The 26,962-nt window shown below is 42.2% G+C and overlaps 1 protein-coding gene across 1 annotated transcript in view; it reads right to left on the bottom strand.

Moving 5' to 3' along the window:
• Positions 1-26,962, bottom strand: part of LOC131095402 (splicing regulatory glutamine/lysine-rich protein 1-like) — a 94,794-nt gene that overhangs the window by 55,569 nt on the left and 12,263 nt on the right. Inside the window, exons 2-6 of the mRNA XM_058043096.1 lie at positions 20,682-20,815; positions 13,133-13,248; positions 3,668-3,832; positions 2,507-2,685; positions 1,743-1,873 (exon numbers count right to left, since the gene is read on the bottom strand). Of these exons, the coding sequence (XP_057899079.1) occupies positions 1,743-1,873; positions 2,507-2,685; positions 3,668-3,832; positions 13,133-13,248; positions 20,682-20,815 (725 nt within the window). The remainder of the gene's footprint in view (positions 1-1,742; positions 1,874-2,506; positions 2,686-3,667; positions 3,833-13,132; positions 13,249-20,681; positions 20,816-26,962) is intronic.

Raw genomic sequence — 26,962 nt, 5'->3', positions numbered from 1 at the left:
AATTAAAAATTTAATAATTGTGAGCATGAATTAATTTGGTGAAATAAATGGGGAGAGATTGTAGTATATGGTAGAGATAATTCATTTATATAAAATATTGTAGAATCTAAGGTATGTCTGTGATCACCCTGGCTGAGAGCAGAGTCTCATGGTTATTCAATTAGTTCCCGGACAACGTTAAGATAATATCAAGTCTGTTAACGAATGAAAGAAACCTTCCTGGCCCATGACTGATAATTTCCATGGAATGTTTAAATCACTCACGGGACTTGCACCTGGGAAGATTACATCTACCGTACTCAAGAACTGGCGTCACTCTACTACATACAAATGCAGACTCCGCTGAGGTGCTCAGACATTCATCTGGACCTCTGGACCTACCTTTGTCTATTCCTGTACATGTGTGGATCCAGTTCTACATGTGAAGAGACACAAAGAAACGTTCGGTCATCCCTGCCTCAGGCAGAATAAACTGTATATAAGCTAGCTGCTTGAAGCATTCGGGGTGAACCACTGGGGAAATGCTGTCACTTTGTCAGTCGGATCCTGGTTCACCCAGCGCCTGCACCCGGGGCTGATGATGTCTTGGCTGTGGTGGTTTTTCGAAATTCTATTTTTGTTAACGATCTAATAAATCTTTGTTAAATTTTTATTATAAAATTGGCTGCCGATTTGATCATTTAAAACAACAGTGATAAAATTAACCCATCAAAGAAAAGCATAATATTACTGCTTTCAGCAGCACACTAGCTCGCTCTGATCATGAAACTATGGTATTAATGGGTGCTAAAAGAGAAAACAAAATATAAAGTATTTTTAAAGTTTGTAAGTACTTTGAACTTTAAAAGCATCAACATTAAATAATAATTTAGCAACATTAAATATTAATTTAGTATTGACTTTGCATTTTTGAAAACATTCAGTGAGCATGTATCTGAAAATAAGACATGATGAAATAAAGTCATCTTCATTCCGCTGCTTTGTTGCATGAAAACAATTTTGATTGTTTTCTTTTGTTTTCCCACATACATCTTGCTCACCTTTTGTTGCAGTGTGTTGCAATTTCCTGTTTTAAACTTCCCAGCCCCTTCCCAGGTATGGCAATACCTCTCTTCCCCTTCCCCCTCGCCCCCTTGCTGAGTGCCTTCTGTCAATGAGGCTTAACATTCCAGCAAGGCCTCGTGTGGTAGGTCAAGTTCAAAGGATGCTCTTCAGGCCTGGGGGTCATTGGCCTGTCTGGGTGTCATCGTCCCCTGAGACCCTGCCCCTCCCACCTGGTTAGTGGCTCACCTGTCCCTTCCCTCCCCCTGGAGCTTAAGAAGTCACTCAGGCCATGTGGTCAGGATTCTGTTGGATCTGTTACCTAAGATTCAGACGTCTGTGACCATGGAATAAACTCTGGATATTAACCCTCCAGCAGAATCCATCTCCTTTTCCTCCTCACCTTAGCCTGAAGCCTTCCCACCTCAGGTAAACTGAGTTTCTACAAGCCTCGACTTGTTTCAGCATCCAGCTGCAACATCCAGCCAGCCAAAAGTGTCTCTGAGGTGAAATACCACAGTCGCCGCCTTTGGCCGAGCAGCAAGAGTCAGACCAGCCCAGGCACAATCTACCTGGTAATATTGGGATTATATTCCAATAACCTTTGAGTACCCTTTTCCTGTGTTTGAAAGTGCTCTTAAAAGCATGTGTCAAGGTATACACAGAACACGTCTGTTAGATAATGAACATAATATACCTACCTGGCTCAATAGCAGCAGATATGAATGATTGGGCTTCCCTTACTCTCTTCATCACTTCTTCCAGTTCCTTGGCAGCAGCTTGAGGTGTCATTTCAGGAGGCTTCACTATTGCATTATTGGAGTGATTTATTCTAAATTAAGACAAAAATAAAACCTTTAACTTCCAAACTTTTGAAAAGGAAAAACGAAAAAAAATGAAAGCACCTCAACTTCCATGTATGACTAAAAACCACAAAGTTCAGCAAAACTACAATTTTATCCTCTAACATTCATCTTTTCTAAGTATATGAAATGCCTAGTTTTTATTGCTTTCAAATCCTATGACTTTTAAATAATTTTGGCACAATATTTCTGTTAAATTTTTTTCTAGTACAAGTCTATAAATCTATTTACGATAAAATTTCTACATTAATACCTACTAATTACATACACATCATATATAAAGCTTAATTAGTACAAAGGACTTTGCAGATTCTCTCACTGTTATGGCTTTCACCAATTCAAGATTGGATGTAGAAATATCTTATTCAATGCCAACCATATTCTTCTTGGAAAAAAAGTTATGTCCAACCTTGAAATTTGAGTTCATAAAGCACTCCAGTTTACTAACAATAGGTCTTTACATTGATACTATACTAATATTATAAATAATATAATAATAAAAAATAAATATTAATCACAGCAGTTTCCTGCATGAGTCATAAATGTATAAGGATACTAAGACATCTCTCATTCAATATTCATATAGATAATTAGTTTCTTACTTCAGTGGCCTGTCTCCAAACATAACTCCATTAAAGGCGAGAGCTCGAGGTACAGAATTTTGGTCTGCAAATTCCACAAAAGCAAATCGTGTTGGTTGTGTCTCATCACCTGCCATTCGCACAAATTTGACTTCTCCAACTTGCTTAAAAAATTCAAGCAGCTGATCTGCTGTTGTAGTCTAGAAAGAGTCAAAGATCTCAGCTGAAGTAAAATATATAATGAAAACCACTTATTCAACATATCAGATAATCTAACAGCTACAGATTTTGGAAAGACATCTCATCATCATTACACAGGTGACATGAATTTGGTGATGTTACACTTGAAGAGAGAAAGGTATTTTTTTTCTTCCATTAATTTAAAAAATATATTACAATTTAAAATAGTGCAACCATGAGCCCTGAAGTCCTACATCTAGGTTAAAAAAGCACTTGTACAGGATTTTGTAGTTTTCAGACAACTTATTTGAAATAACTGATGATACACCTATGTCCAAGATACTGATGGTGAATTTTGATCAACTAAAAAAAACATCCAAGCAGTATTACAAGACTTCACTTTTCTCTGTTTTTCTACTAGTTCCAAGCTTGTTTTATTTTATTGCAATCAATAGTAGTTTTATACTTTAGTAGCTACTTTAGCAGTCAAAAAACAAAAACTCAAATACTTATATTTCCATCAGTCAAAATCAAATTGTTTTTCAATCAGTTGCTGAAAAACAAATTTCTGACAGACCCAACTTTCCTGTCAGAGTAACTCAAATATATTTATGCTAATTTTTCAACTTCTACTGGGACAAATAATTTCTTCTTACTGTACTTAAGCAACTGCAGAGTGTTGTGGGGGACAGCTACCATTCTCTCACAAATTCTGAGGCATTGCTCCGCTAATATAGTCAAGCTGGACATTTGATCAACACCCACAATCATAAATGCTTCTTGAATTCAGTTAGAGTGTGATTTCTTTGTTTTCCTGCTAGAATGAATTCCAACAGTCTGGTCTAATCTGATTGGCAAAAGAGAATTCAAGAATTTGAAATATCTCTAGTAAACTTCTATTGGCATCAACTGATGAAAACTCTTAAAATGTAAGATTGTAATTCACAAATTAACAATTCTGTATCTTCCATTATTATTACCAACAAAACCAAAAAAAGCTACCTGCGAATTCAAGTTTCCAACATAGACTGTTCTTCTAATTTCATCAATCTTTGATGGGTCCACATTCCCTATAATTGGTGGCTGTGGTATTTCTCCCAGTGTTGTAATGTTAGGGTCCAATGCTGCTGCTGGTATAGCCCCCAAAGTGCCAAGTGAAACACCAAGCTGGAAAATATAAAAATAGGATATGCTTTGCAACCAAGCACAGGAAGGAGACACTTCACCTTTTATTACTTGCCTTCCTTGTGCATTTCTGTAAAAATAAACCTAATTAATATAGGTATGACTTTAAACCGTAAGGTCCCAGAATTGAGAATTGAAATTTCTCTTGGGGAATGTTATAAAAAAGTCACTTTAAAATTATTACTAAATTGGTCTGCTGAGTTCCTGGTTTGAATTTTTTCTCCATTCAAAAATCAACTTCCTTTTCAGCAAAGTTTCTAACCACCAGTAGTTTTTTATGTAACAAAACTACTCTCTTTATTTGAAATAATCCTTTTATTATTAAACAGAGGGTTATTGTGCTGGGTGTGGCTGAGCTGGAGTTCATGTTCCTATAGCAGTCCTCCGAGTGTTGGGCTTTGCATTGGTAGCTAGAAAAGTGTTGATAACATACCAGTGTTTTGGCTACTGCTGAGCAGCACTGGCAGAGCATCAACGCTGTCTCTCAACATTCCCCCCATTAAGGGGCTAGGAGTGGGCAAGATCGTGTGAGAGGACACAACCAGGCTAGTTGACCCAAATTAACCAAAAGGATATTCCATACCATATGATGTCAGGTCAGATATAAAGCTAAGAAAAGGAGGAAGGGGATGCATTCAATATTTACAATGTTTGCCTTCCAGAGCAACCACTACACATGCTGGAGCCCTGCTTTCTGGGAAGCAGCTGAACATCGCTCACTGATGGGAAGTAGAGAATAAACTTTTTTTTTTCTCTTTGTTTATGCACATGCAAACTTTCACTTTTGCTTTAGTAAACTGCCTTATCTCAACCTACTAGTTCTTATTTTTTCTCCCCTGTCCAGCTGGGAAGGGTAGAGCAGCTCGGTGGGCACCTGGTGCCCAGCCAAGGTCAACCCATTAAAGTTATACAGCTTGACTTCCTCTTTGATATTCTAAAATTCACAGATAATTTATTAAATATGTATATTAAAAACAAAGTGAATTTACCTTAGATGGTGTCATGGTTTTGCAAAACCACTACATATGGTTAGTTTAGAAACAAATGTCTCTAAACACCATTATTACACCAGTCCTGTTTAACATATCAATCTTCATCAATGCTCTGGATGAGGGGATCAAGTGCATCCTTAGCAAATGTGACGACACCAAGATGGGTGGGAGTGTTGATCTGCTGGAGGGTAGGAATGTACTACAGAGGGATATGGATATGCTGGATTGATGGCCCAAGGCCAACTGTATGAGATTCATCAAGGCGAAGTGCTGAGTACTGCACTTGGGTCACAACAACCACATGAAACACTACTGCCTTGAGGAAGGGTAGCTGGAAAGCTGCCTGGCAAAAAAGGACCTGGGGATGTTGGTCAACAGCTGGCTGAACATGAGCCAGTCCATGCCCAGGTGGCCAAGAAAGCCACTGGCATCCTGGCTTGTATCAGCAATAGTGTGACCAGCAGGACTAGGAAGTGATTCTTCCTCTGTACTCAGCACTGGTGAGGCCACATCTCTAATACTGCGTTCAGGTTCGGCACCCTCATGACAAGATGCTGGAGTACATCCAAAGAAGAGCAACAGACCTGGTGAAGGGGCTGGAGCACAAGTCTTTATGAGGAGCTGCTGAGGGAACTGGGTTTATTAAGCCTGGAGAAAGGAGACTCAGGGGAGCCCTTATCACTGTCTACAACTACTTGAAGGGAGGTTGTAGTGAAGTGGGTGTCAGTCACTTCTCTCAAGTAACAAGTGATAGGATAAGAGGAAATAGCCTCAAGTTGTACCAGGGGAGGTTTAGATTGGATATTACAAAACATTTCTTCACCAAATGCTTGTCAAGCAATGGAACAGGCTGCCCAGGGAAGCAGTTGAGTCACCATCTGTGGAACTATTTAAAAGATGTGTAAACATGGCACTTGGGAACATGGTTTAGTGGTGGACTTGGCAGTGTTAAGATTACAGTTGAACTTGATGATCTTAGAGGTCTTTTCTAACCTAAATTATTCCATGATTATTTAGGGATCATTGCCAACAATTATGCAGTGGAAACTTGAGTAAGCACAGTTTTAAATGAAATACCTAAAATATTTCTTCACATATTTTGAGACAAAAAAGCACCAGCATTCTTGTGAAAAATTCTTTTCAAAGTCATCCAATGTCTCTCATACAATGACAGTTATGAACCATAAACAGAAGTAGCCTAAACCTCTAACTGGCAACATTGGATACACTGTTTCATTATATAAGTTGCACACTTGAAAACAGCTCTTGGACCACAACGGAAGGAAGGAAGGAAGGAAGGAAGGAAGGAAGGAAGGAAGGAAGGAAGGAAGGAAGGAAGGAAGGAAGGAAGGAAGGAAGGAAGGAAGGAAGGAAGGAAGGAAGGAAGGAAGGAAGGAAGGAAGGAAGGAAGGAAGGAAGGAAGGAAGGAAGGAAGGAAGGAAGGAAGGAAGGAAGGGATTTCTTTTACGATGCTGATCAGTATCAGCTAAGAATATGAGAGTGAGAATAATGTTTCTGGTCATGGAGACAGATGAGGAATCATTTAAGTACAATGTCTTGATTTAGGACAATCCAAAAGGCGGACACTTCAAAATGAGTTACCTCCTCTTAAGTATTTTAGCCAATCCCTTTCCACCAATAAGAAAAGAATATGTGTAGATACAAGTGAAAAAATAACATTTAGTAAAAAAACCCAAAATAGCAACAGGCAGAAAATAACAGTAATAGTCACTAGTTACAAACTTGCTGAAATCTCACAGACTGCCCAGGAACAAAGAGAAACTCAAAATGGAGGAGTAACACCACCCCCATCCCCCTCCCAAGATGATGCCCTCTGCAAATGACCGCATGTGGAGAGACAAAGATGGCAGTAGCTCATCCCCTCTATGTCTCCACCGGTAGTGGCAGCTCCATTGGCAAAAAGCAGATGGCACACTCCCATGGCTGGAGTTCGGTCAATATCTAGAACTTGTGGAAGGACTTTGCTGCTTTCTTGGCAGAAGATGCTAAGCAGTCGGCTGGGGTAACTCAGACTCCGTGCCTTCCCATTTTGACCGGGCACTGCTGGTGTGCTGGGGCGACCATATGAAGCAGGACTGTTATGTTCTTTTTGGTGTGATGCTGCAGCTGTAGTCAGGCACTCGCAGAATTTACCTTGGGGCAGTCCAGGACTGAAAAACACAGCCTTTCGGAAAAAAAAAAAAAACACCCAAAGCACCCCCCTCAAAGAAAAAAGACCAAAAGAAACCCAAAGGGGAGCCTCCACCCATGCTGCCTCAGCTCTATGGCAAAAGCCAAGAGGCAAGAGAGGCAAGAGACAAGAGAGAGCTCTGCCTGAGTGCTCTGACTTCTAAAACTCCTGGGGCATCCCCTAGCTCCTGCCCTACCATTCAATTTTTCAGCTGCCAGGTCTTAAAGAGACAGTAACAATTTTGGGCACAGATAGCTGTGTAATACAATAACATTTTGGGTTACCCAGGACATTATCCAACCCTTATTCCATATCATCTACTCCTGCCCAAATGAATACCTTTCACCTGTACACATATATACATATAAATATTTACAAATACAATTATTATTTCAGTAGCCACTGGCTATCCTCCAGGATATGGATTGAATTCATTTGGTCCATGACTGATATAACCAGAGCAGTCCATTCTCATTGTCCATGGTAGTTACAACATGCAGTGACAATGACATTCAGCAACCAGTGTTACATATGCAATTCAACATTACAGGCTGTTCTCACCCAAAGTCAAAACCCCCTGAGGTATACAATGTGTTTCCCCATCCCTCTGCATTGCCCGCCAAGTGTAACCAGGTCATTGAGCAAAAATAATCCCATGGATGGGTTTGCTTTTCCTCAAGGCAGGATTAATCCAAACTGTCTTTCCTCGCATACCTCTCATATGCACCACAAGGACTTTATCTCCATCTGCTGTATGCAGGGATCCTGATTGTGCAGGGCCGTCTCAGTAAGTGGAACATCTTGTGTTGACTAGCCATGTAGCCTTTGCTAAGTGCAGATCCCACTGCTTGAGGGTCCAACAACCCAGTGCCTTCAATGTTGTTTTTATCAGTCCATTATACCAGTTGACATTCCCAGTGCCTGGTGCATGACAGGGTATATAATACACCCACTCAATATTGTGTTGTCTAGCCCAGATTTTTATAAGGCTATTTGTGAAATGAGTCACATTGTCTTCCTCAATTCTTTCAGGGGTGCCATGTCACCACAGGACTTGCTTTTCAAAGCCCAAAAAAATGTTCTGGGCAGTGGCATGAGACATGGGGTTGTCTCCAGCCATCCAGTGGTTGCTTCTACCACTGTAAGCATGTAACTCTTGCCTTGGCGTCTCAGAATCTCTGCTGGTCAGAGTGACTCTGAGATATGTACAAGCTTCTTTTTTCCAGTTTGGCCCTCGAAGAAGGAGTCAGGATTTTTCTGTTCTCATTCTCAAGGTTGTTTATTATTTCTTATCTATAACATTCTTTCTCTGACCTGCCTCAGGTCTGTCTGGCAGGTCGGGTTGAGGCACACTGCCCACCTCAGAGGCGGTGTTGTCTTTTTAAACTAAAAACAATGTGTACATTATTTACAATAACTTCCCAATACCTATCATCTATGTTAGACAGTGAGCTTCTACTCTAAACCAATCTAAAAGTGCCAGCATCACCCAGAACATGGAGGCCAAGAAGAAGAAGGAGAAAGACTGGACACACCCGGATTCCTCCATCTTGCCTCCTGAACCCCCATTCTAAAAAACCCAAAAATCTATTTTTCACCCTGTGACCAACTAACTATTATTCGACTTAAAGTCTCTTGACTTGTAATTCTCCATATAAAGGTTGGCAATTGTTTTTTCCAAGGGCTAAATCAAAGGCACGGGGGTGTTGGGCTCTGTGCCAAGGTCTCTGAGCCCGCCAGGCAGGGGCTCAAGCCCTCCAGGGCAGCCAGAGGAATTTATTGGGTTCTGACATTGGCAGGTTTGCAGCAGTGTGATGTAACTGATCTGCCAGGCCTAACCCATACTTATATTTAGACCACCGCTCCAAATACCACAGGAGCTGTACCGGCTTGGCCTGCTTGATCACAGCACATGTTTCACAGTCATGGATAACCTGGGATATAGTGTCTGTGTTTAAGTCTACCCCTCAGTCACAAGCCCACCTGTATGTTGCATCTCTTCTCTGATGACATTAGGCATCATGGACCCACTGAGCTAGAAATAACTCACCCTTATGTTGCCGGTCCAGATCTACCTGTGACACCTTGATTTTGGCAGCCTGATCCACCTGTTCATTGTTGCAGTGCTCCTCATGAGCCTGACTCTTAGGTACACGTGCATCCACATGACAGACTTTCATGGTCACCTGGGTAGCAATGTCTTGCCACACTTTGGCAGAAAAAGGGGTTTCCCTCTGTGCTGTCAGTTGGCCTTTTTCCATCTTTCCAGCCACTCCCATAAAGTATTTGCTACCATCCACAAGTCAATGCAGAGGTAGAGTGTTGGACACTTCTCTCATTCAGCAATGTCCAAAGCCAACTGGACAGCTTTCAGTTCTGCAATATGACTCCATCTACCTCGGTGGCTTCCGCAACTCACCGTGTAGGGCTCCATACAGCTGCTTTCCATTTCCTACTGGTCCCTATGGCAAGGTATGGCAAGATCCATCAGTGAAAAGAGAGTATCTCCTCTCACTCTCCAGTAGCTGGTTATATGGTGGGGCCTCCTCTGCACATGTCACCTGCTTTTCTTCCTCTTCAGATGATAATCCAAAATTCTCACATGTAGGACAGTTCATGATGACTTCCAAGATCCCAAAGTGATTCAGATTTCCTATACGAGCTTGCTGTGGGATGAGAGCAATCCACTTACTCCACGTCATATAAGAGGCATGATGTTTTGCAGGGATTTTCCCTGTAAACATCCTAGCACTGGTAGCTGGGGTGCCAGAAGAAGCTGTGCTTTGGTGCCAATCACTTCTGAGGCAGCTTGAACTCCTTCATAGGCTACAAGAACCTCTTTTTCAATTGGGGTGTAGCTGGGCTCAGATCCTTTGAATCCCCAACTCCAGAACCTGACAGATCATCCTCAAGTCTCTCCAGGTACATTCTGCCAGAGTCTTCAGGAAGGACCATTCTCCCTGACTGCAGTGTAGAGCTCATTTTTCACATCCTGTCCTGTCCTGATTGGCCCAAAGACAAATGCATGAGGAATCTCCTATTCAATTTGTTCAAAGGTTTACTGTTGTTCAGGGTCCCACTTGAAATATTTTTTCTTTCATGTCACAAGGTAGAGAGAGCTTAAAATCTTGTTGAACTCTGGGACATGCATACTCAAAAAACCCATGATGCCTAGGAAAGCCTGTGTTTGCTTCTTGCTGGTCAGTGGAGACATCACAGCTATCTTATTGATCACCTCTGTTGGAATCTGTCTGCGTCTGTCTTCCCATTTTACCCCCAGGAACTTAATTTCCTGGGCAGGTCCCTTGACCTTACTGTGCTTTATGGCAAAACTGGACTTCAGGAAGATTTGGATTATTTTCTCCCCTTTCTCAAAAAATTCCTCTGCTGTGTTGCCCCAATGCTCAGGAGTCTTACCACAGAAGGGTCCTCTGAGAGACCAGACAAGGTGTTCAATTGTCTAATGTTGTCTGTCTCTACAGTAATCCCAAAAGTTCACCTGAGGGACAGCTGAACAGCTTTGAGTCCAGCAAGTTGCCTCAATCCACCTTCTCCTTCAGTAACTTCTGCAACCTGTTGTGTGGGGCTCCATACGGCAGCTTTCCACCTTTGTTTCATCCCTACAACGTGACAGGAACTGTCAGTGAAAAGAGCGCAGCATGTTTCTTCTACTGGCAGTTGGTTGTATGGTGGAGCTTCCTCAGCATGTGTCAGTTGTTTTTTCTCCTCTTCGTCAGAGATACTATTACAGCGACCTGAGTGGGCGCGGCTGGTGATAGAGAGACGGTGAATCTTGTATCTTGATCAGAAGGCTGATTTATTAAGATATGATATATAATACATTATGACTATACTAAATAGAATATAGAGAGAGGTTTGCAGAGCTGCTGGCTAAGCTAAGAATAGATAGAAAAGAATCCCAAACAAAGTTGTGTCCAGGGACTCAGTCCCCTGGCTTGCACTGGTGATTGGCCCTTAATTATAAACATAGGAAATGAACCAATCAAGGTGTCCCTGTTGCATTCCACAGCAGCTGATAATAATTGTTTACCTTCTCTTCGGGGGCCTCTGGCCTCCCGAAGACGCAGAAATCCAAAAGAAAGGATTTCTGTGGAGAAATGTCTGCGACAAGATACCAAAGTTTTCACCTTCAGGCCAATTTGTAATTATCTTCAAGATTCCAGGGTGCTTCAGTTTTCCAGTATGGGTGCACTGTGTGATGAGAGCAATCCACTTGCTCCATGTGTCATTGGTGGAGTGGTGGGTAGAGGGAACCTTTGCTTTGAACATCCACCCCAGCACCAGTAGTCGGGGTGCCAGGAGGAGTTGTGCTTCTGTGCCAATCACCTCTGAGGCAGCTTGGACTCTTTCATAGGTGGCCAAGATTTCCTTCTCTGTTGGAATGTAGTTGGCTTTGGCCCCTCTGTAACTTCGGCTCCAGAATCCCAGTGGTCAACTCCAAGTGTCACTCACTAGGCACCTCTGCCAAAGGCTCCAGGACAAACCATGGCTCCTGGCTGTGGAGTAGAGCATGTTCTTCACTTCTGGTCCTGCTCTGACCGGGCCAAGGGCTACCGCATGAGCGATTTCTTACTTGATCTGGGTGAAGGCTTGTTGCCGTTCAGGGCCCCAGTGGATATTGTTCTTTTTGCAGGTGACTAGGTAGAGAGGGCTCACAGTCTGACTGTACTCAGGAATATACATTTTTCAAAAGCCAATGGCACCTAAAAAGCTTGTATTTCCTTCTTGTTGGGCAGTGGAGACATTGCTGTGATCTAATTGATGACATTGGTGGGAATCTGATGCCATCCATCTTGCCACTTTACTCCCAGGAACTGGATCTCTCAAGCAGGTCCCATGACTTTGCTCTTTTTGATGGCGAAACTGGCTTTCAGGAGAATCTGGATGATCTTCTCTCCCTTCTCAAACACCTCTGCTGCCATGTTCCCCCACACAATGATGTCATCAATGTACTGCAGATGTTCTGGAGCCTCACCCTTTTCTAGAGTAGTATGGGATCAGTCCATGGCAGATGGTGGGGCTGTGCTTCCACTCCTAGGACAGTTGGTTCCAGGTGTATTGCATGCCCCTCCAGGTGAAGGGAAACTGAGGCCTGCACTCTGTTGCCAGAGGAATGGAGAAAAACACACTGGCAATGTCAATAGTGGCATACCACTTCACTGCCTTGGACTCCAGCTCATACTGGAGCTCCAACATGTCCGGCACAGCAGCGCTCAATGGTGGAGTCACTTCATTCAAGGCATGATAGTCCACAGTAAATCTCCATTCTCCAAATTTGTGTACAGACCAAATGGGACTGTTCAAGGGTGAGTAGGCCTTGCTGACCACCCCTTGGCTCTCCAGGTCACAGATCATCTTGTGGATGGGAATCACAGCATCTTGAGTTGTCCAGTACTGCTGGCGGTGCACTGTCGACGTGGCAATTGGTACTTGTCGCTCTTCCCCCTTCAGAAGATCTACTGCAGATGGGTTCTCTGATAGTCCAGGCAAGGTGTTCAATGGCTTAATGCCCTCTGTCTCCACAGCAGCTATCCCAAATGCCCACCTGAGTCCTTCTGGGTCTTTGAAATACCCACTTAGAAGGAAGTCTATGCCCAAAATGCACGGGGCCTCTGGGCCAGTCACAACGGAATGTTTCTTCCACTCATTTTCAGTCAGGCTCACCTCAGCTTCCACCAGGGTCAAAGTATCCTATTGCAAAAACATCCTATTGCAGCATTTTAATATTATGAAGAACTCTTTCAATTTAACTATGATCTTTTAGTAATTTATTAAGAGGTGGATAGCATTGCTACTGCATCAAATTAATGGGTATAGTGAAGGAACAACAACTAAAATGAACACAACCAAATCCAGTATTTAGCCACTATTTTGCAATCCGAGAACCTGAAAGAAACACCCAAGAAAGGTAGTGCATGGACATCTTGTGATCTACCCTCTCCGCACCACAGCTAAATCCTCACTGATTTAGCATATGAGAAGACAACATCCACAGATCAGATAGTTCTTGTTCTCTGAACACAGAGAGGTTACTGAGTATAAAGGAAAACCAGAAATCAGAGACTGAATTTTACTTACTGCAGTTAAAGGAGTTGGTGTAGGTATAGGAAGCAACCCTGCACCGGGCATCAGACTTGTCATAGTAGGAGCAGGTGCCAATAGAGAAAGGGCTTTGGCTTCATCTGGGATTTTACCTGAAGAAGCAAAGAAAAGCATTACACAGAGTTGGAACACTACACAGATGTTACTCTTTCTATGATTTTACAATTACTCTTGCATTTAAAAAAGTCATAAATAAGAATGAATCTATTTACCAGATCCTTACAAAGAGATATGGACTTAAGTATTTCCTTTTACCCTGTGTCTACTAGGAAAAACAAAAGTGAGCAGAACTTCAAAGACTAGCAATGTCATTAATGGATTATTATTTTAAAAACTGAATAATGTACACAATTATTTAACACTTGGAGCTATGGGTCACCTGTACTGGAAACTTAATGTTCATGAGCCAAACAATATCAAGCATGGACGCTTTCCTGGGGCGGTGTTTTCACGGTGATTGAAAGCTGTTTTACACATGACAACCATTCATGTTGGCTGCATCACTAATAGCACACAGAACATCAGATACAGAAAAGAAGAACATTTTTTTAAAGTTTAATCCCCAGAAATGGCAAATAACCAAATCAGTGTAAAAAAGAAAGAAACAAAGTATGTGTTAACTGAAAATCATGAGCTTTTTCACCCTCTGCAGTTACCTACTTTTGATGTACAAATAAATAAAAATAAAAAAAGCCCTACTGTGACTCCACACAAGACATACTACAAATGAAGTTGGGAGTGGAGGAAGGGCTGAAAAATTCATATTTGTACTGTCTTACATTCTAGGTCACCTCAGTTTATCTAAATTTTTGATAAATTAGCTTTAAGTTTACTGAAATTAAAGAGAATAATAACTTATCAGCTAAGCAAGCTATATTTACCTATATTTCCTACTATTTCAACCATATTTTCCCTGTCACGCAAAAAGTTTAAGCAATATCTAATCTGAACTAAACACAGGTTTGATTGAAAGTTAGTTACAATTAGACTGCTAAAGAAATAATAAAAATCTTCAAAAATCAAAAGATGCAATAGTTAATTGTAAATGCAATAAACGTATGTTTTAAATTTGAAATGCAAAGGCATTTAAACTGGTACAAATAAACACTGAACTGAAAAAATAAAGAAAAGAAGTGCTAATTACATTAGTTATCTATGATTTATTCAAAATTACTGGAGTAACTGTATATATGCTACCCATTTGAGCCCTGTGATACTACCCCATGCACTTTAATAATGTAAATGCTTTTATTTAAAAATTGTTTTAAAAGTCAAGGTATATACAAATACTGTGCCAGTGACTTTTACTGCTTTGGTTCAAACTTTATGTGTTTTAACTATAAAGCCCTTAACTTCAGAATTTTAAAATTATTATAAATATTGTTCTCAAAACCCAAATTATTATATTATTTTCAAAACACTGTGCAATTTTAGCTATATTTGTGAAAATAAACCCCACAGGAATCATACTACTTAAAAAAAAAATAAAAAGACAAGTTGCAAACCTGTTCTACAGATCTGCATCAAGGACTTGGTTAGAGTTGGAGATACAAAGGACAAAACAAATATAAATGAAAATTAATTTTTATATAGCATGAGTGGATTAGAAAAGATAGAATAACAGTACTCTTCTTTTTTCTCACACCTTCTATTTAGCGTTATTTAAATTTTGAGGCATCTTGCTCCTTAACATGTAACAAACCACTTTATTTTGCTATCTAAAGGAGAAAATTATTATCTTATTAACAAATAAGAATTAACTGTGTTATTATGTTTTCCAGGGCTTTTATAAAAACATGCATAAATCTGAGTCATCATCACAATGCTGAGCACTCCTAACAGGTCTCATTTTGAACTCAGGCATGCAATGAGAGGTGTACTTGATTTGCCAGACTGCTCATGAGAATCAGGTACCTTGCCTCACATCCTGCCTACTATGTAGCTAACAGGCTTCCAAATATACAGTTCCAACAACTGTGTGTGCAAATTAGGCATACAATTATATGCCAGTTCTTCTGAAAAACAAAATACTTAAGCATTTTCAAATTATTGCTGAGCCAGCATCTTGCAATTAACTGGATACTCATAGAGGTTTCTACAGGATCAACAGACATGGCTCAAGTAAATTTAATGGCTCCTAAAGTGGTACATCTGAATTGCAATTTAGATCCTTGGTCAATAATATACATAAGCATATGCCTAATTTAAGTATGCACTGACATACAGCCAATTCAATATACACTTAAACCAGATAAACTTAAGAGATGCTTAAGACATTTAGCCCTTTTAGATAGGAAATGAGTTATGCATATGCATATAACTAAACTGACAGGGAGTCAAGTTCAGAAATGTACTTAAATACCATTCTAAACTTTAAGTATATGGTTCACCTTACTGAAATAATTGCAATTATTCATTATTCATTTGCTCAAACATTGCTTAAGGAATCAATTGAACAATTTCAGTTAAATAAACTATTATAGTTTAAAAAAATGAATTACATACACATATAAACTGCAAAGTTAGCAGCGTTTTTTCCAGAATACTTTGGTCCCTCAACAGCATAATGTTTAATGTTAAATACAAAATCTAGTTGATGAGGTGCATGCCACAAAGATATGTTTATTTATTTTATTCAAGAATGAAGAAAGGTCTACCTCTACAGACAGAACCCTGAAAATTTGTTTGTATTTTCAGATACTGTCTTTTTGAAAAGATACCCCTTTCGAAGTTTTAAGTTTTTAAGATCAGGGTAAACTTTTAAACAATTCTATAGAAAATAAACTGTTGAGGGCAAAAATAAAACCCAAAACCAAAACCCTGAAATATCCTGGAAATTTATTTCCCTGGTTTTTAGACAGTTTTGAAAAACAAATTAATATGTAAGGCCAAATAACCTCAGAAGTTACAGCCTCCATTCATTTATTTTTAAAAGGGATACAAGCCCACAAAAATACAACAAAATATGTCAGTAATGACATAACAAATTAGGACACTTTCATTTAAGAATAACTGCTTTGGTTTTTAAACTCATGGTATTTAAAAGCTGAATGGAAATGAGGCAAATATATTTATTTTGTAATAAGGGAAACAAGCAAAAGAAATTTGCCACATCTGTACTGCATCCTTAGAAATATTTATTTGAATGCATGAGTGTTTAGTAAATTAGATTCTATGATCATTTATTTATTTATTTATCACTTTGCAAAGGAATCTGAAAGCAAATGTAGAATTAGCTCTGTATTACCTAGAGATACCTTATGCTTCTTCAGAAATGTAGTTTTCCTAAGTGCTTAAAAGCCCTAGTCAATCTCGTCTGTACTGAAATCCATTTTGTTAAATGCTAAACAGAAATACCTGTGTTAAGCAGGTACTAACCACAGTATTTTTATCACTGTCCATGTGCTCAGAAATTTTCTTTCTCTTTATACTGAAACTACATGGTTAATCCTCCCATCACCCCAATACAGCTTTAAAAATAACTAAAGTACATTTCTTTTTTAAATACTTTATTTTTACATTTACTTGAAAGAATTTTAAAGGAATTGGTTTGTTTTTTTTTTTTACTATTTTAAATCAATGGAAAATGCACACTTACAAATAAAATAATTTCCGTGTGATTCACTTCATGATTCTTATTTGATTTAGCAGCAGAGATTAAAGACATTACAACTACTTGTAATTACCTCAACTGGCACAGCTAAATCCAACAGAGATCACAAAGCTCTTCCCAGCTACAGTTCTCAGCTTGGTGCATTATGAGAATCAAGCCAATTGGTCCCAATGCAGCTGGCTGGGAAGAGTAATGCTTGAGGACTAGGCACATTACCTGGTCCAGCACTTCTGTTTTAGGGCTTCTGTTTCACAAGAACAAACATCATTTAGGGATAAGAACTTTCTCAATCACTCCAGCATGAACTGCCAGGGCTTCTGAGATTGTGAAATGATAATTTGGTTTTAACCTCTTCTTGAAATAATGACCACTGGAGCATGCAAAAGTGCAATACACACATACACACACACAAAACTTTTCAATCTTCCCATGAATAAGAGTGTTGAAAGACAATGTGCCTCACAACACATTCCAAAAAAAAAAATCTCAGGATGCATTTGTACTTATGAGGGGTAAACAGTTTTTTCTAAACATTACAAAAACAAAAGAATGAAATCTTACTGCCACTGACCTCACTGGAGCAAGGTTTCATCAGAAGCAAACAAATATTTCATGACATTCAATACTCATGAAAGCTCAATATCAGAAATAATTAAACTCTTCTTATTAGATATAAATACAAACCCTTCTTTTAAACACATCATGCAGCCTAAAAGTACTCTGCTGAGAAAAGGAAAAATAGCAGAGAAAAAGAATGATTTTACTTTGTAAAGTTAATTTTTCCAGAAAGTTTTAACTTTTCTTTCAAGATAAGCTCACAAAGCATAACATATGAAAGAATGCATCTTAAAACTGATATAGTTTTCACTATTTCAGTCTGACACAATGTGTTCATCTGTTGAATTGAGATGCTTAAATGTATTCCAAACAAAACTTATCCATAGCTCACAGCATAAAACTTAAACATATCCTAAATTCTCTGTATACCATCCACAAGTAGCTTCAAGTCAACTTCAAAATAAAACACTATGAACCCTTTACAAAGCATAATTTTTTTCAGAGCTGAATTACCAGTTGACAAGTACAAGGGTAAGGGATTTAACAGAACAAAACAAAAAGGAAAAAAATTAAAAAGTGAAAATAAAAGAAACAAAGGAAGGAAAGCAAAATAAAATGAAAACAGAGACAGGGCGTCCATCTTCAGCAGGCCAGACTTCAATCTCATTTCCCCCATGAAGATTTCACTTGGCGGCAGGTTTAGTGGCATGGCAAACAATGCCTAACTCTGGCAAGTGCAACAGGTCTGCCTTGGCCAGTCTAGTCATCTAATAATGCACAAATGTCACACAGAAAAAACATACAAAACCAAATTAATAGTCAAAATCCATCTACTAGACAATGTGGACATAAAATTTAGAATTATTAGGGTGGTATCTTTGTTTATCTTTCAAATTTTGTGTTCTCAAACTGTAATGTTTAAAGCAAAACCTAATGATACACACAAAAGAAAGTTATATTTTGACAACTTGATAATGTTAATTAATTTACAATTATATTTTTGTTAAATTGCTTATTAAATGTCACAAAATGAACAGTTTTCATTGTGTAGTGGTTCCTTCCTCATATTCTTAATTTACCACTGTCTAAATACACTACAAATTTCAGATCTTATTCTGTTTTCTAAAATCAAGTTTTCAGAGTTTCATTTTACCCCTTCTATATGTTTAATTCAGCACATGAAACATTTTATTGCTGGCACTGTTGGCTACTGATATAATTTAAACTTTTAGTAGAATATAGCCATTGTTATTTTTAAAGCCCATTGTACACTCCACTGATTCCATTAACAATTATACATAGTGAATAAAAAATGCTGCACTATGGTCTCAGAAAGTTAAACCTATATAAATTCACATCTTTGCAAATTAAAATTAGTTATTCTATTAGAAAGTTACATGAAAACAGCATTCTGACTTGAAAATAGAAATTGACCTCACAACCCAATCACTTGTTCACCTAATTATATATAAATCTCTGTGGGGTCCAGAATGGTCTGAAACAGTGACAGTTTTTCTGTAACACATTTTCTGAGAAATACCTAATAAGTCATCTACAAACAGGGTTGGAACAAGATTTCTCAGAACTTTGATTTTATTCTCCTTCCCCTCATTGTCTGCCATAAAGACACAGGAAAACATAGCTCTACCTGCCTGTTGTCATATCACATCATGCAGCGATCTCAAGAAAAATACCAGGAAGTGTTGTTCATCCATTAGGTAGCAATCTTTCCTCTCTGGCAGTACTGAACCAGTGTTAAGATTCTGAAGAATTTGCAGTCAATTACTTAAGGGCAATTTTTCAATAAGGGTGCTGTTCTGATACATTTTGCCTACCCAAAGCCTTTACAAAGCTTCAAGTGGATACAGCAATATCCTCTTTGTGGTTTAAGAATGAGTTCCAAAAATAAAACCCAAAAGTCCCCCAAATAAACCATAAAAGCAACTAAAAATCTAGGCTTCACAAAGACTAGTCAATATGTCCATGTTAACAGGCTACAAGAATAGACAGTGTACTGTAGGTCATCTAAGAGTCTATGAAATTTTTAAGACTTGTCAGAGTTTGCTAGGAAAACCCCAGACCATCACTGCAGCAGCACTAATCTCATACTATCTAGATCATGATGTGGCAAACATGCCAAAATATGGCACTCTGGGACCACTGTTAAACTCCAAAAAGTCAACAGTATTTTTTGAACCAAAACCTGACTACTGAAGTTATAAAAATCCTGTTAATAGCAGATATTTCTGAACTTGCTGCAGTTTATGGATCAATCTTTCTAAATATTTTTGTTCATGGCAAAACAGCTATCATGTGAAGTTATCTGTACTCCATCAACTGGAATACTCCACTCCAAAGAGGCAATCCAGATCCAAATGGGCAAATGCTCAATTCCCACAATTATCACAATGAAGTCAAGGAGGCTCTGCCTAACTCTGGTGATCTGCCTACAGTAAGTAGAGCCATGCTTCATAGAATTGCATTTAAATCTGGGATAGTATACTAACAATAAGAACTACCTTGTATTCAACACATGTAAAAGCAGGACCTCAAAGCTAGTTAAAGAAACACTTGTAAATTTAGTATTCACTTTATTTTACTGAGTTAGAAAAATATTTTACACTAGAAGCATTCTGTACAGTTGATTGCATTTTTAAAGATATCTAAAAGAAGAGTACCAGTATGCATAAGAAAGCCTTTTTATTGCACACAAAGTAATATTTTTCCACAGGAACAAGAAAGAAAATTTGAAACTTTTTTTTATTAAATTAGAAAGTAAATATTTATATTCAAACAGCAATTACCATCACAAATGCAAAATACATAAGATTAGATTAATCTAAAATAGTCAAATGCATATATAACATCTACAAGACAAAATTGGAATTTGGTCTAAAAAATTGAAAAATAATTACTATTAAAAAAAACCCCAAAACCAAAACACCACACCAAGGGCAACACATTAAGATCCAAACTGCCGTGTTATCACAGTGCCAGGAAACTGCTTTATCTTTGCAGTGCTCCATTGACTTAAGAGAGAACTTTGTGTGGGAATAAGCTTGCCAATACAAACTATAATGAAGTGTATTAGTTTACCTTATTTTCCCACAAAATATGTAATAACTGTGGAAAATTGAACTATCCTAATTTAAATCAACTATTTTTTTCTAATGCTGGATTTCAGTTTAATCTAGATAATTTGGTTTCTTCATTTGATTTGCAATTTTGTTTCAAGGCTTTTTTTTACAGAAAAAAAATCAAATAACAGAGCACTGCCTCTTTAGATAGAAAGCTTAAAAAAGTTAGCAGACAAGACAAAGACCAACATTACAGAAGAATGTCTAAAATACCAACCTTCTGCACAGGGCACAACTATCAAAGCTCTGTCAATAAAAACCGTGTTAGTTAGATGCTGGGCCACACCGACACTTGATGCTTCACGAAACTTAATATAACATACTTTGGAGGAAAAAGTAAGAGGTGTGTTGCTGCAAGATAAAAGGAAAAAAAAAAAAACAACAATTAGCCATATTAAATAAATGTATGCATATATTTTCAGCTATTATTTCTTAATTAAAAAAAAAAAGTTGGATTTCCTGGAAAAGTTACCCAAAAGACAAGTGCAGAAATTTACTAATTTGCCTACTTAAAAATTTACTAATATTTACAACATGTACAAATTTACTAATTTACCTTGTCACTTAAAAACTCATAATATAGCCCCTCCTTCTTTTTAATGGAAACTTACAGAAGCCAAAAGCCCAAATTAACAAGGCTGATTTTCTTTACAAATCTTGCTAAACAAAATTACACTGTTATTGTAAATAGCATATTTACAGGACACTTTTGTCAAGTAAATAATGTATAGTTTATCTTTTATCCTCCAGATAAAACTTGTTTAAAAACATCAGTGTCCAACGGAGGGCAAAGAGGATGGTGAAGGGTCTTGAGGGGAAGCCATCTAAGGAGCAGCTGAAATCACTTGGTCTGTTCAGCCTGAAGAAGACTGAGAGGGATCTCATCACAGTCCACAACTTCCTTGAGAGGAGGAGGAGCAGACATTGCTCTCTCCTCTGTGTGACCAGTGACAGGACCCAAGGGAACATCATGAAGCTGTGTCAGGGGAGGTTTAGGTTAGATATTAGGAAAAGGTTCTTCATCCAGAGGGTGGTTTAGCATTGGAACAGGGTCCCCAGGTGTTGTAGTGTGTTCCTTAAGTTCATTTAATTCCTCCCCCATTTTATGTATCAGCTCCCCCCCATTTTGTGTAAAATGGTTCTGCCTTCCTCAGTTTTCCCGCCACAGCCCTGCCAGTTCTATTGTCAATCTGTTAGGTTATATAATTCCTCCTCCCCTTTTTCCCTTATATGTATGCTTTTTCTCCTCCCTGGGCCAAGTCAATCACCCCCCACTCCGCCTAGTATTCCAGAAGCTTCTCCTCTTTGGGGGTTGTGGTTGGCTGTGGTCCCGGGACCCCTCCCATACCTGGTACCTATTGGGCTCTCCACTATGTCATTTGTATTAAGTTCATCCCCTCTTCTCCCCCTATTGGTCTTCTGTAAACCCCTCCCGGGTCCACTCCTTCCCTTTAAAACCCGTAAGCACCCTTTGTTCTTGGTCATTCGCTGGGACATCGTGGGCTTCTCAATACACCAAGCTTAGCCTTCCCTTTAGCCTTCCCTTCCCCCTCCCGGCAAGTGTCCAGCTTCTTCCATCTCGTCGTTTAGCAGCGATCCAGTCCACAACCAGCACAGCCCGAGGCCTTACGACGCCGAGGGGTGCTGGCAGGTCATGCAGCGAGGTGTCAGCCTTAACCTCAGTTAGCCGGACTCTGACCTTCTCTGCTCTAGAAGGCTAGATACATGCCGCTGCAGTGTGACGCCCACGCGGGGCCTGGACTACGCCCGGACGCTTAGCCGTTGGGACTGCCGGACCCCATGAACGGATTATAAAATTCCTCTGGCCGTCAGACTGCCTCCGGTGGCAGCAGACCCCGTTTTAGGGGTGGCGCTCCCGGGGGATTCGAAGCCGCAACTCCCCACACCTGAGGAGGGCTTCGAGACGAGAAACCATCCGCCTGAACTTTTCATTTGCACCGCTGCTGGGTTAGGTGAGCCCCGGACTCAGTGGTTACCCCCCTGCCTTTTTAATTTTCCCTGGGAGCCCTCCCTGCGCTGGGGAGCGCTCCCGATCCTTCTTCCCTTGGGGACTGGTTCCCGGGCGCTGCTCGGGGCCGGGGGAAATTCTCTCTCTCGGCGCGGGGTGGGGGGAGAGCTCTTCGCGGGGGGCCGCGGTCTGCCGCTTTTCGCGTGCCGCCGAAAGCTCCGGCAGGCGCCGCCCGCCGCGCCGCGCGTCGGAGCCCTCTGCCGCTTTTCGCGCGCCCGGTGTCCCTGCTCGCCGCGGCGGGGCGAGCTCCGAGCTCTCGGCGCGGCGCAGAACGGCTGCCGCGGTTTTTTAAGCGCGGGGCGGTTTTTCCGCGCGGTTCGCCGCGCCGGGGCCGCTCCCCCCCCCCCCCGCTCCGCCGCTTTTCGCGCGCCTTTTTGTCGCATGGCGCGGGGGGCCCTGGTGCCTGCCACGTGGCGTGGCTCTCGGCTCTGCGGGGGGGCTGCATTCCACGGTGGGGGAGCCTTTGTGTCTGCCGCGGCTCGGCAGGGCGTGTCCCAGCCCCCTGGTGCTGCTGCCCGGGAATTTTAAAAGCAGTATACACAGCTACATTGTCTCTCTCTGCGGCTCGTTTTGCTGTCTTTTGGAATTCGTGCCGGCGGGCGCGGGGAAGCTCTGCCTTCTCTCTGTCCCGGGGGGGGGGGGGAGGGGCTATTGGCGCGGGGTGTTCTTCTGGGGACAGTCCTCACCCCTATCGATTTTTGTTTTCCCTTTCCTGTGGGGTCTGCTTCCCCAGACTTGGGGCCAGGTCCTACCACCTAAATTCCTTTCTTTCCCCTCAGTGAACCCTCAGACTTGAGGACAGTGGGGGGAGCAGGGGCCGACAGCGTGTGCTTCATTGTTTTAGTTTGCATTTTTCTTGGGCGGGTGGAGTGTTCCATCGTGGGTGCTTGCTCCTCCTGAAGTCGCCTTGTCTAGGGTGCTTTAGGAGCAGGATCATGGGTGTGGGTCTGAGCAAAACCCAAAAATTAGTTTTTATTGTGGTTAAGGGTTTGTTACTTGGGGGAGGGTTAACTGCCCCCAAGAAAGAGTTGATAGTGTTGATTAGATGGGTATTCTCCCATTTCCCTGAAGTTTCCCCCGAAATTGTTAAGGAGACACGTTTTTGGGCAGCCGTTGTGGCCAAATTAGATAAAGAAGTTAATTCTGGGGAAACTCAGTTAACTAACGTGGCTTATTGGGCGGGCAAGGTGCTCACCTTGCTGCGCCCCTCTGGGGAATTAAGAAAAAGCCCTTCTCGTTCGAGTTTGCTCCCCAGTTCGCCTGGTTCTTGTGCTCCTACCCCTCGTTCCTCTCCCTCTTCCCACCGGCACGAGCCCTTGAGAGGGCTTCTAAAGGCCAACAGCAAGCAGGGGGGTCACCTTGCCCCTGCTCCCTCTTGACCGGCTCGCCCCCCCCCCCTCCGAAGAGCCCTGGCCAAGCTCTCCGGAGTTCTCTTCCCGATCCCTTTATCCCTGTCCCCAGTTTCGGTCCCCAAAGTTGTCCGGTTTATTGAAAATTCCCAAGATGGCTGCCATGGAGCCCAGAATGGAGGCTGCCACATGGGTTTTCCCACCCTTACCCCTTCTTCTCCCCAGAATCCCTTTCTTTCCAGTTCCAACCCTTTCCTCTCCCTTAACCCCTCCTGCTCCTCTGTTTCTCCACCCTCGGTTCCTCCCTCAGCTCCTCCCCTCGCTCTGCCCACAGTTCCACCCCCTATGGGCCCCTTCCAAGTTCCTCCTCCTTATTCCGCTCCGCCTCCTAACTCCACCTTGGAGGCGGAGAAAACAGTCACCACGCCCCTGCTGTTGCCCTGCCCAGAGACCAAGCCCCGCCTCAACCTCCTCCAATTCCAGTTCCCATGCTTCATGTTCCGGGTTGGGGGGGGTGGATGACCTGAAGCCGGGACAAGTGCCTTTATTGGAAGCTGCCCCGGTTACATACCACCTTAGTGGGGAGGGGAGTGCTCAGGCCCAATGGGTGCCTATAGCCCATGCCCGGATTAAGGAACTGTGCAAGGCCCAGAGGGAGTACTCCTGGGAATCTGAGTATATCCGGGGGCTCCTTCGCCCGGTACTTGCACAGGGAGATCTGGTGCCCGCGGACCTGAGGGCTCTCTTCTCCAGCCTTTTAGGGCCCATGGAATTCAGGGTCTGGGCGGGAGAATGGAGGAGGGAGATTGTGGAGGTTCTCCCAACACTTTGGGGGAAACCCCTCCACATCTCATGACACCGAGGGCTTGGTAATTTCTGAGGACCATCTTGTGGGCACCGGGCAGTGGGTGAGCGGGGCATCTCAGGCAAAGGCGTTGTTCACAGAACAACTTGTGGAAAAAGGGAAGGCTGCAGAGCGTGCTTTTTATCAACTAGCTATTACCACCTCACAGCTAGAAGAAGAAGAAATAAGGCAGGGTGTGCAGGAACCTTACCTGGCAGTTATGGAAAGGCTTTACCGGTTTGTGGAATCGCAGGTTCCGGGGGAGAGGGAGAGAGAGGAGATGCTTAGGCAGATGGCCTACTACAATGCCAACACAGCGTGCAGGCGGGCTATCCGATCTCTCCCTCGAAACCCCCGACCTACAGTAGAAATGATGATCGAAGTGTGTGCCAGGGTGGCTCCTTTACAAGACCTGAAAGCGCGCCCCAAAAGAGCCTCCGTAGCCTTTGCAGAGTATCCGGCGCCGGAGGACACAGACGCCGAAGCTGCCGCCGCCACCGGACCAATGACACCGGGGTCCGGGAGAAGGACGGCGGTGACTCACCCCTGCCACCTCTGTGGCAAAGTGGGCCACTGGATGCCCCAGTGCCCTATGAGGCAAGATTACTTACAATATAGGAAGAGGAAAGAGGAGAAGGAAAAAGGGCAAAAAAACTAGATCAAGAGCGCAGCCCCTCCCTGCGCCAAGATAGAAATGTGGTGGGTGATGTAACATCTAGCAGGGAGGGCGGAGAAAAGGGAATCCCGTCATTCACGTTACCGGACTTGTCTTATTTCTTATCTATACCTGATGTGACATTTAACAACCGTGGTTTACAGCCTCAACCTGTGCTTAACACCTTGTCCTCTGCTTCCCCATACAGGCTGCAGCTCACTAGGGGCATACACCTCCCCAAATAGTGATTTACAGCTGGTGTCTGTCGACCTCCAACATCTGGGTCGATGGAGGAGTTTAGGACGTTGCAGGTGGACTGTGGTCGGAGATACTAAGTACACGCCGTGAGACTTTTACATCGTCCCAGGGTTGGTCACTACAGACCGGGACCGTTTTGCGGTAGGGCTGTACTGTGTCCGACCCCCACTCTTCCTCCCCAAGGGACAGATCATCGCCCAGGCCATTCCGTTTCCTGACAAGGACCATTGGAAGAAGACATTGAGAGACTCCTCACCTCCAACGGTGGCCTGGGCGCAGGTAGTGGAGAGGGAGAAGCCCCGCCTGACATGTCAACTCTCGTTGGCCGGGGATCACAAAATCGTCAGGGGTCTTTTGGACACAGGGGCAGATGTGACGCTCCTTCCCTCTCGGGAGTGGCCGTCACATTGGGGCTTGCAAAACGCAGCTGGCGCGATTCAAGGTATAGGAGGGCTCAAATTGGCTAAACAATCAAGGGGCATTGTACAAATTACGGGGCCAGATGGGCAATTGGCTTCGATGCGCCCGTTTGTTTTGGATTACACCAAGCTTCTCTGGGGGAGAGACCTTCTAGCCCAGTGGGGAGCCAAAATTGACCTTCCAAAGACTCCCCAGGTTTTTCGGGCAGTGGCCACCGAAGAGTGCCGGACCTGGAAGCTGGATTGGCTGTCTGATGAACCAGTACAGGTCAAACAGTGGCCACTTAACAAACAAAAATTAAAGGCGCTCAATGAGCTCGTTCAGGAGCAGCTACTAAAGGGCAATATCGAGGAGACCATGTCTCTGTGGAGCTCCCTATATTTGTCATCAAAAAGCCCAATGAGGACAAGTGGTGGCTCCTGACCGACCTCCACCAAATTAATAAAAGAATCGTAGATATGGGGTCTCTCCAACCAGGGATGCCATCCCCTGCAATGCTCCCCCAAAATTGGAATTTGGCCGTGATTGACATAAAGGACTGCTTCTTCCTAATTCCTTTACACCCAGATGATGCCCCGTGTTTCGCCTTCACGGTTCCTTCCATCAACCGTGAGTCCCCGGACAAGCGCTATCACTGGAGATGCCTTCCACAGGGAATGAAAAACTCCCCTGTGATTTGCCAGTGGTACGTGGCTTCTCTGCTGTCCCCAGTATGTACAGCCCTCAGGGATGCCATCATTTTACATCATTATATGGACGACATCCTCGTGTGTGCAGCCGACGACAGTTTGCTTGCCCATGCGCTTGACCTGACAACCAAGGCATTGGTTGCTGCAGGGTTCAAGCCTCCAGCAGGACAAGATTCAATGGATGCCATCTTGGAGGTACCTGGGCCTTGAAATTACAAAGTGGACCATTGTGCCGCAAAAATTGGCTATAAGGA

Source organism: Melospiza georgiana, chromosome W, assembly GCF_028018845.1.
Source record: "Melospiza georgiana isolate bMelGeo1 chromosome W, bMelGeo1.pri, whole genome shotgun sequence".
Taxonomy (NCBI): Eukaryota; Metazoa; Chordata; class Aves; order Passeriformes; family Passerellidae; genus Melospiza; species Melospiza georgiana.
Note: the sequence above shows the minus strand (reverse complement) of the source record. Positions and strands in the feature narration are given on the sequence as shown.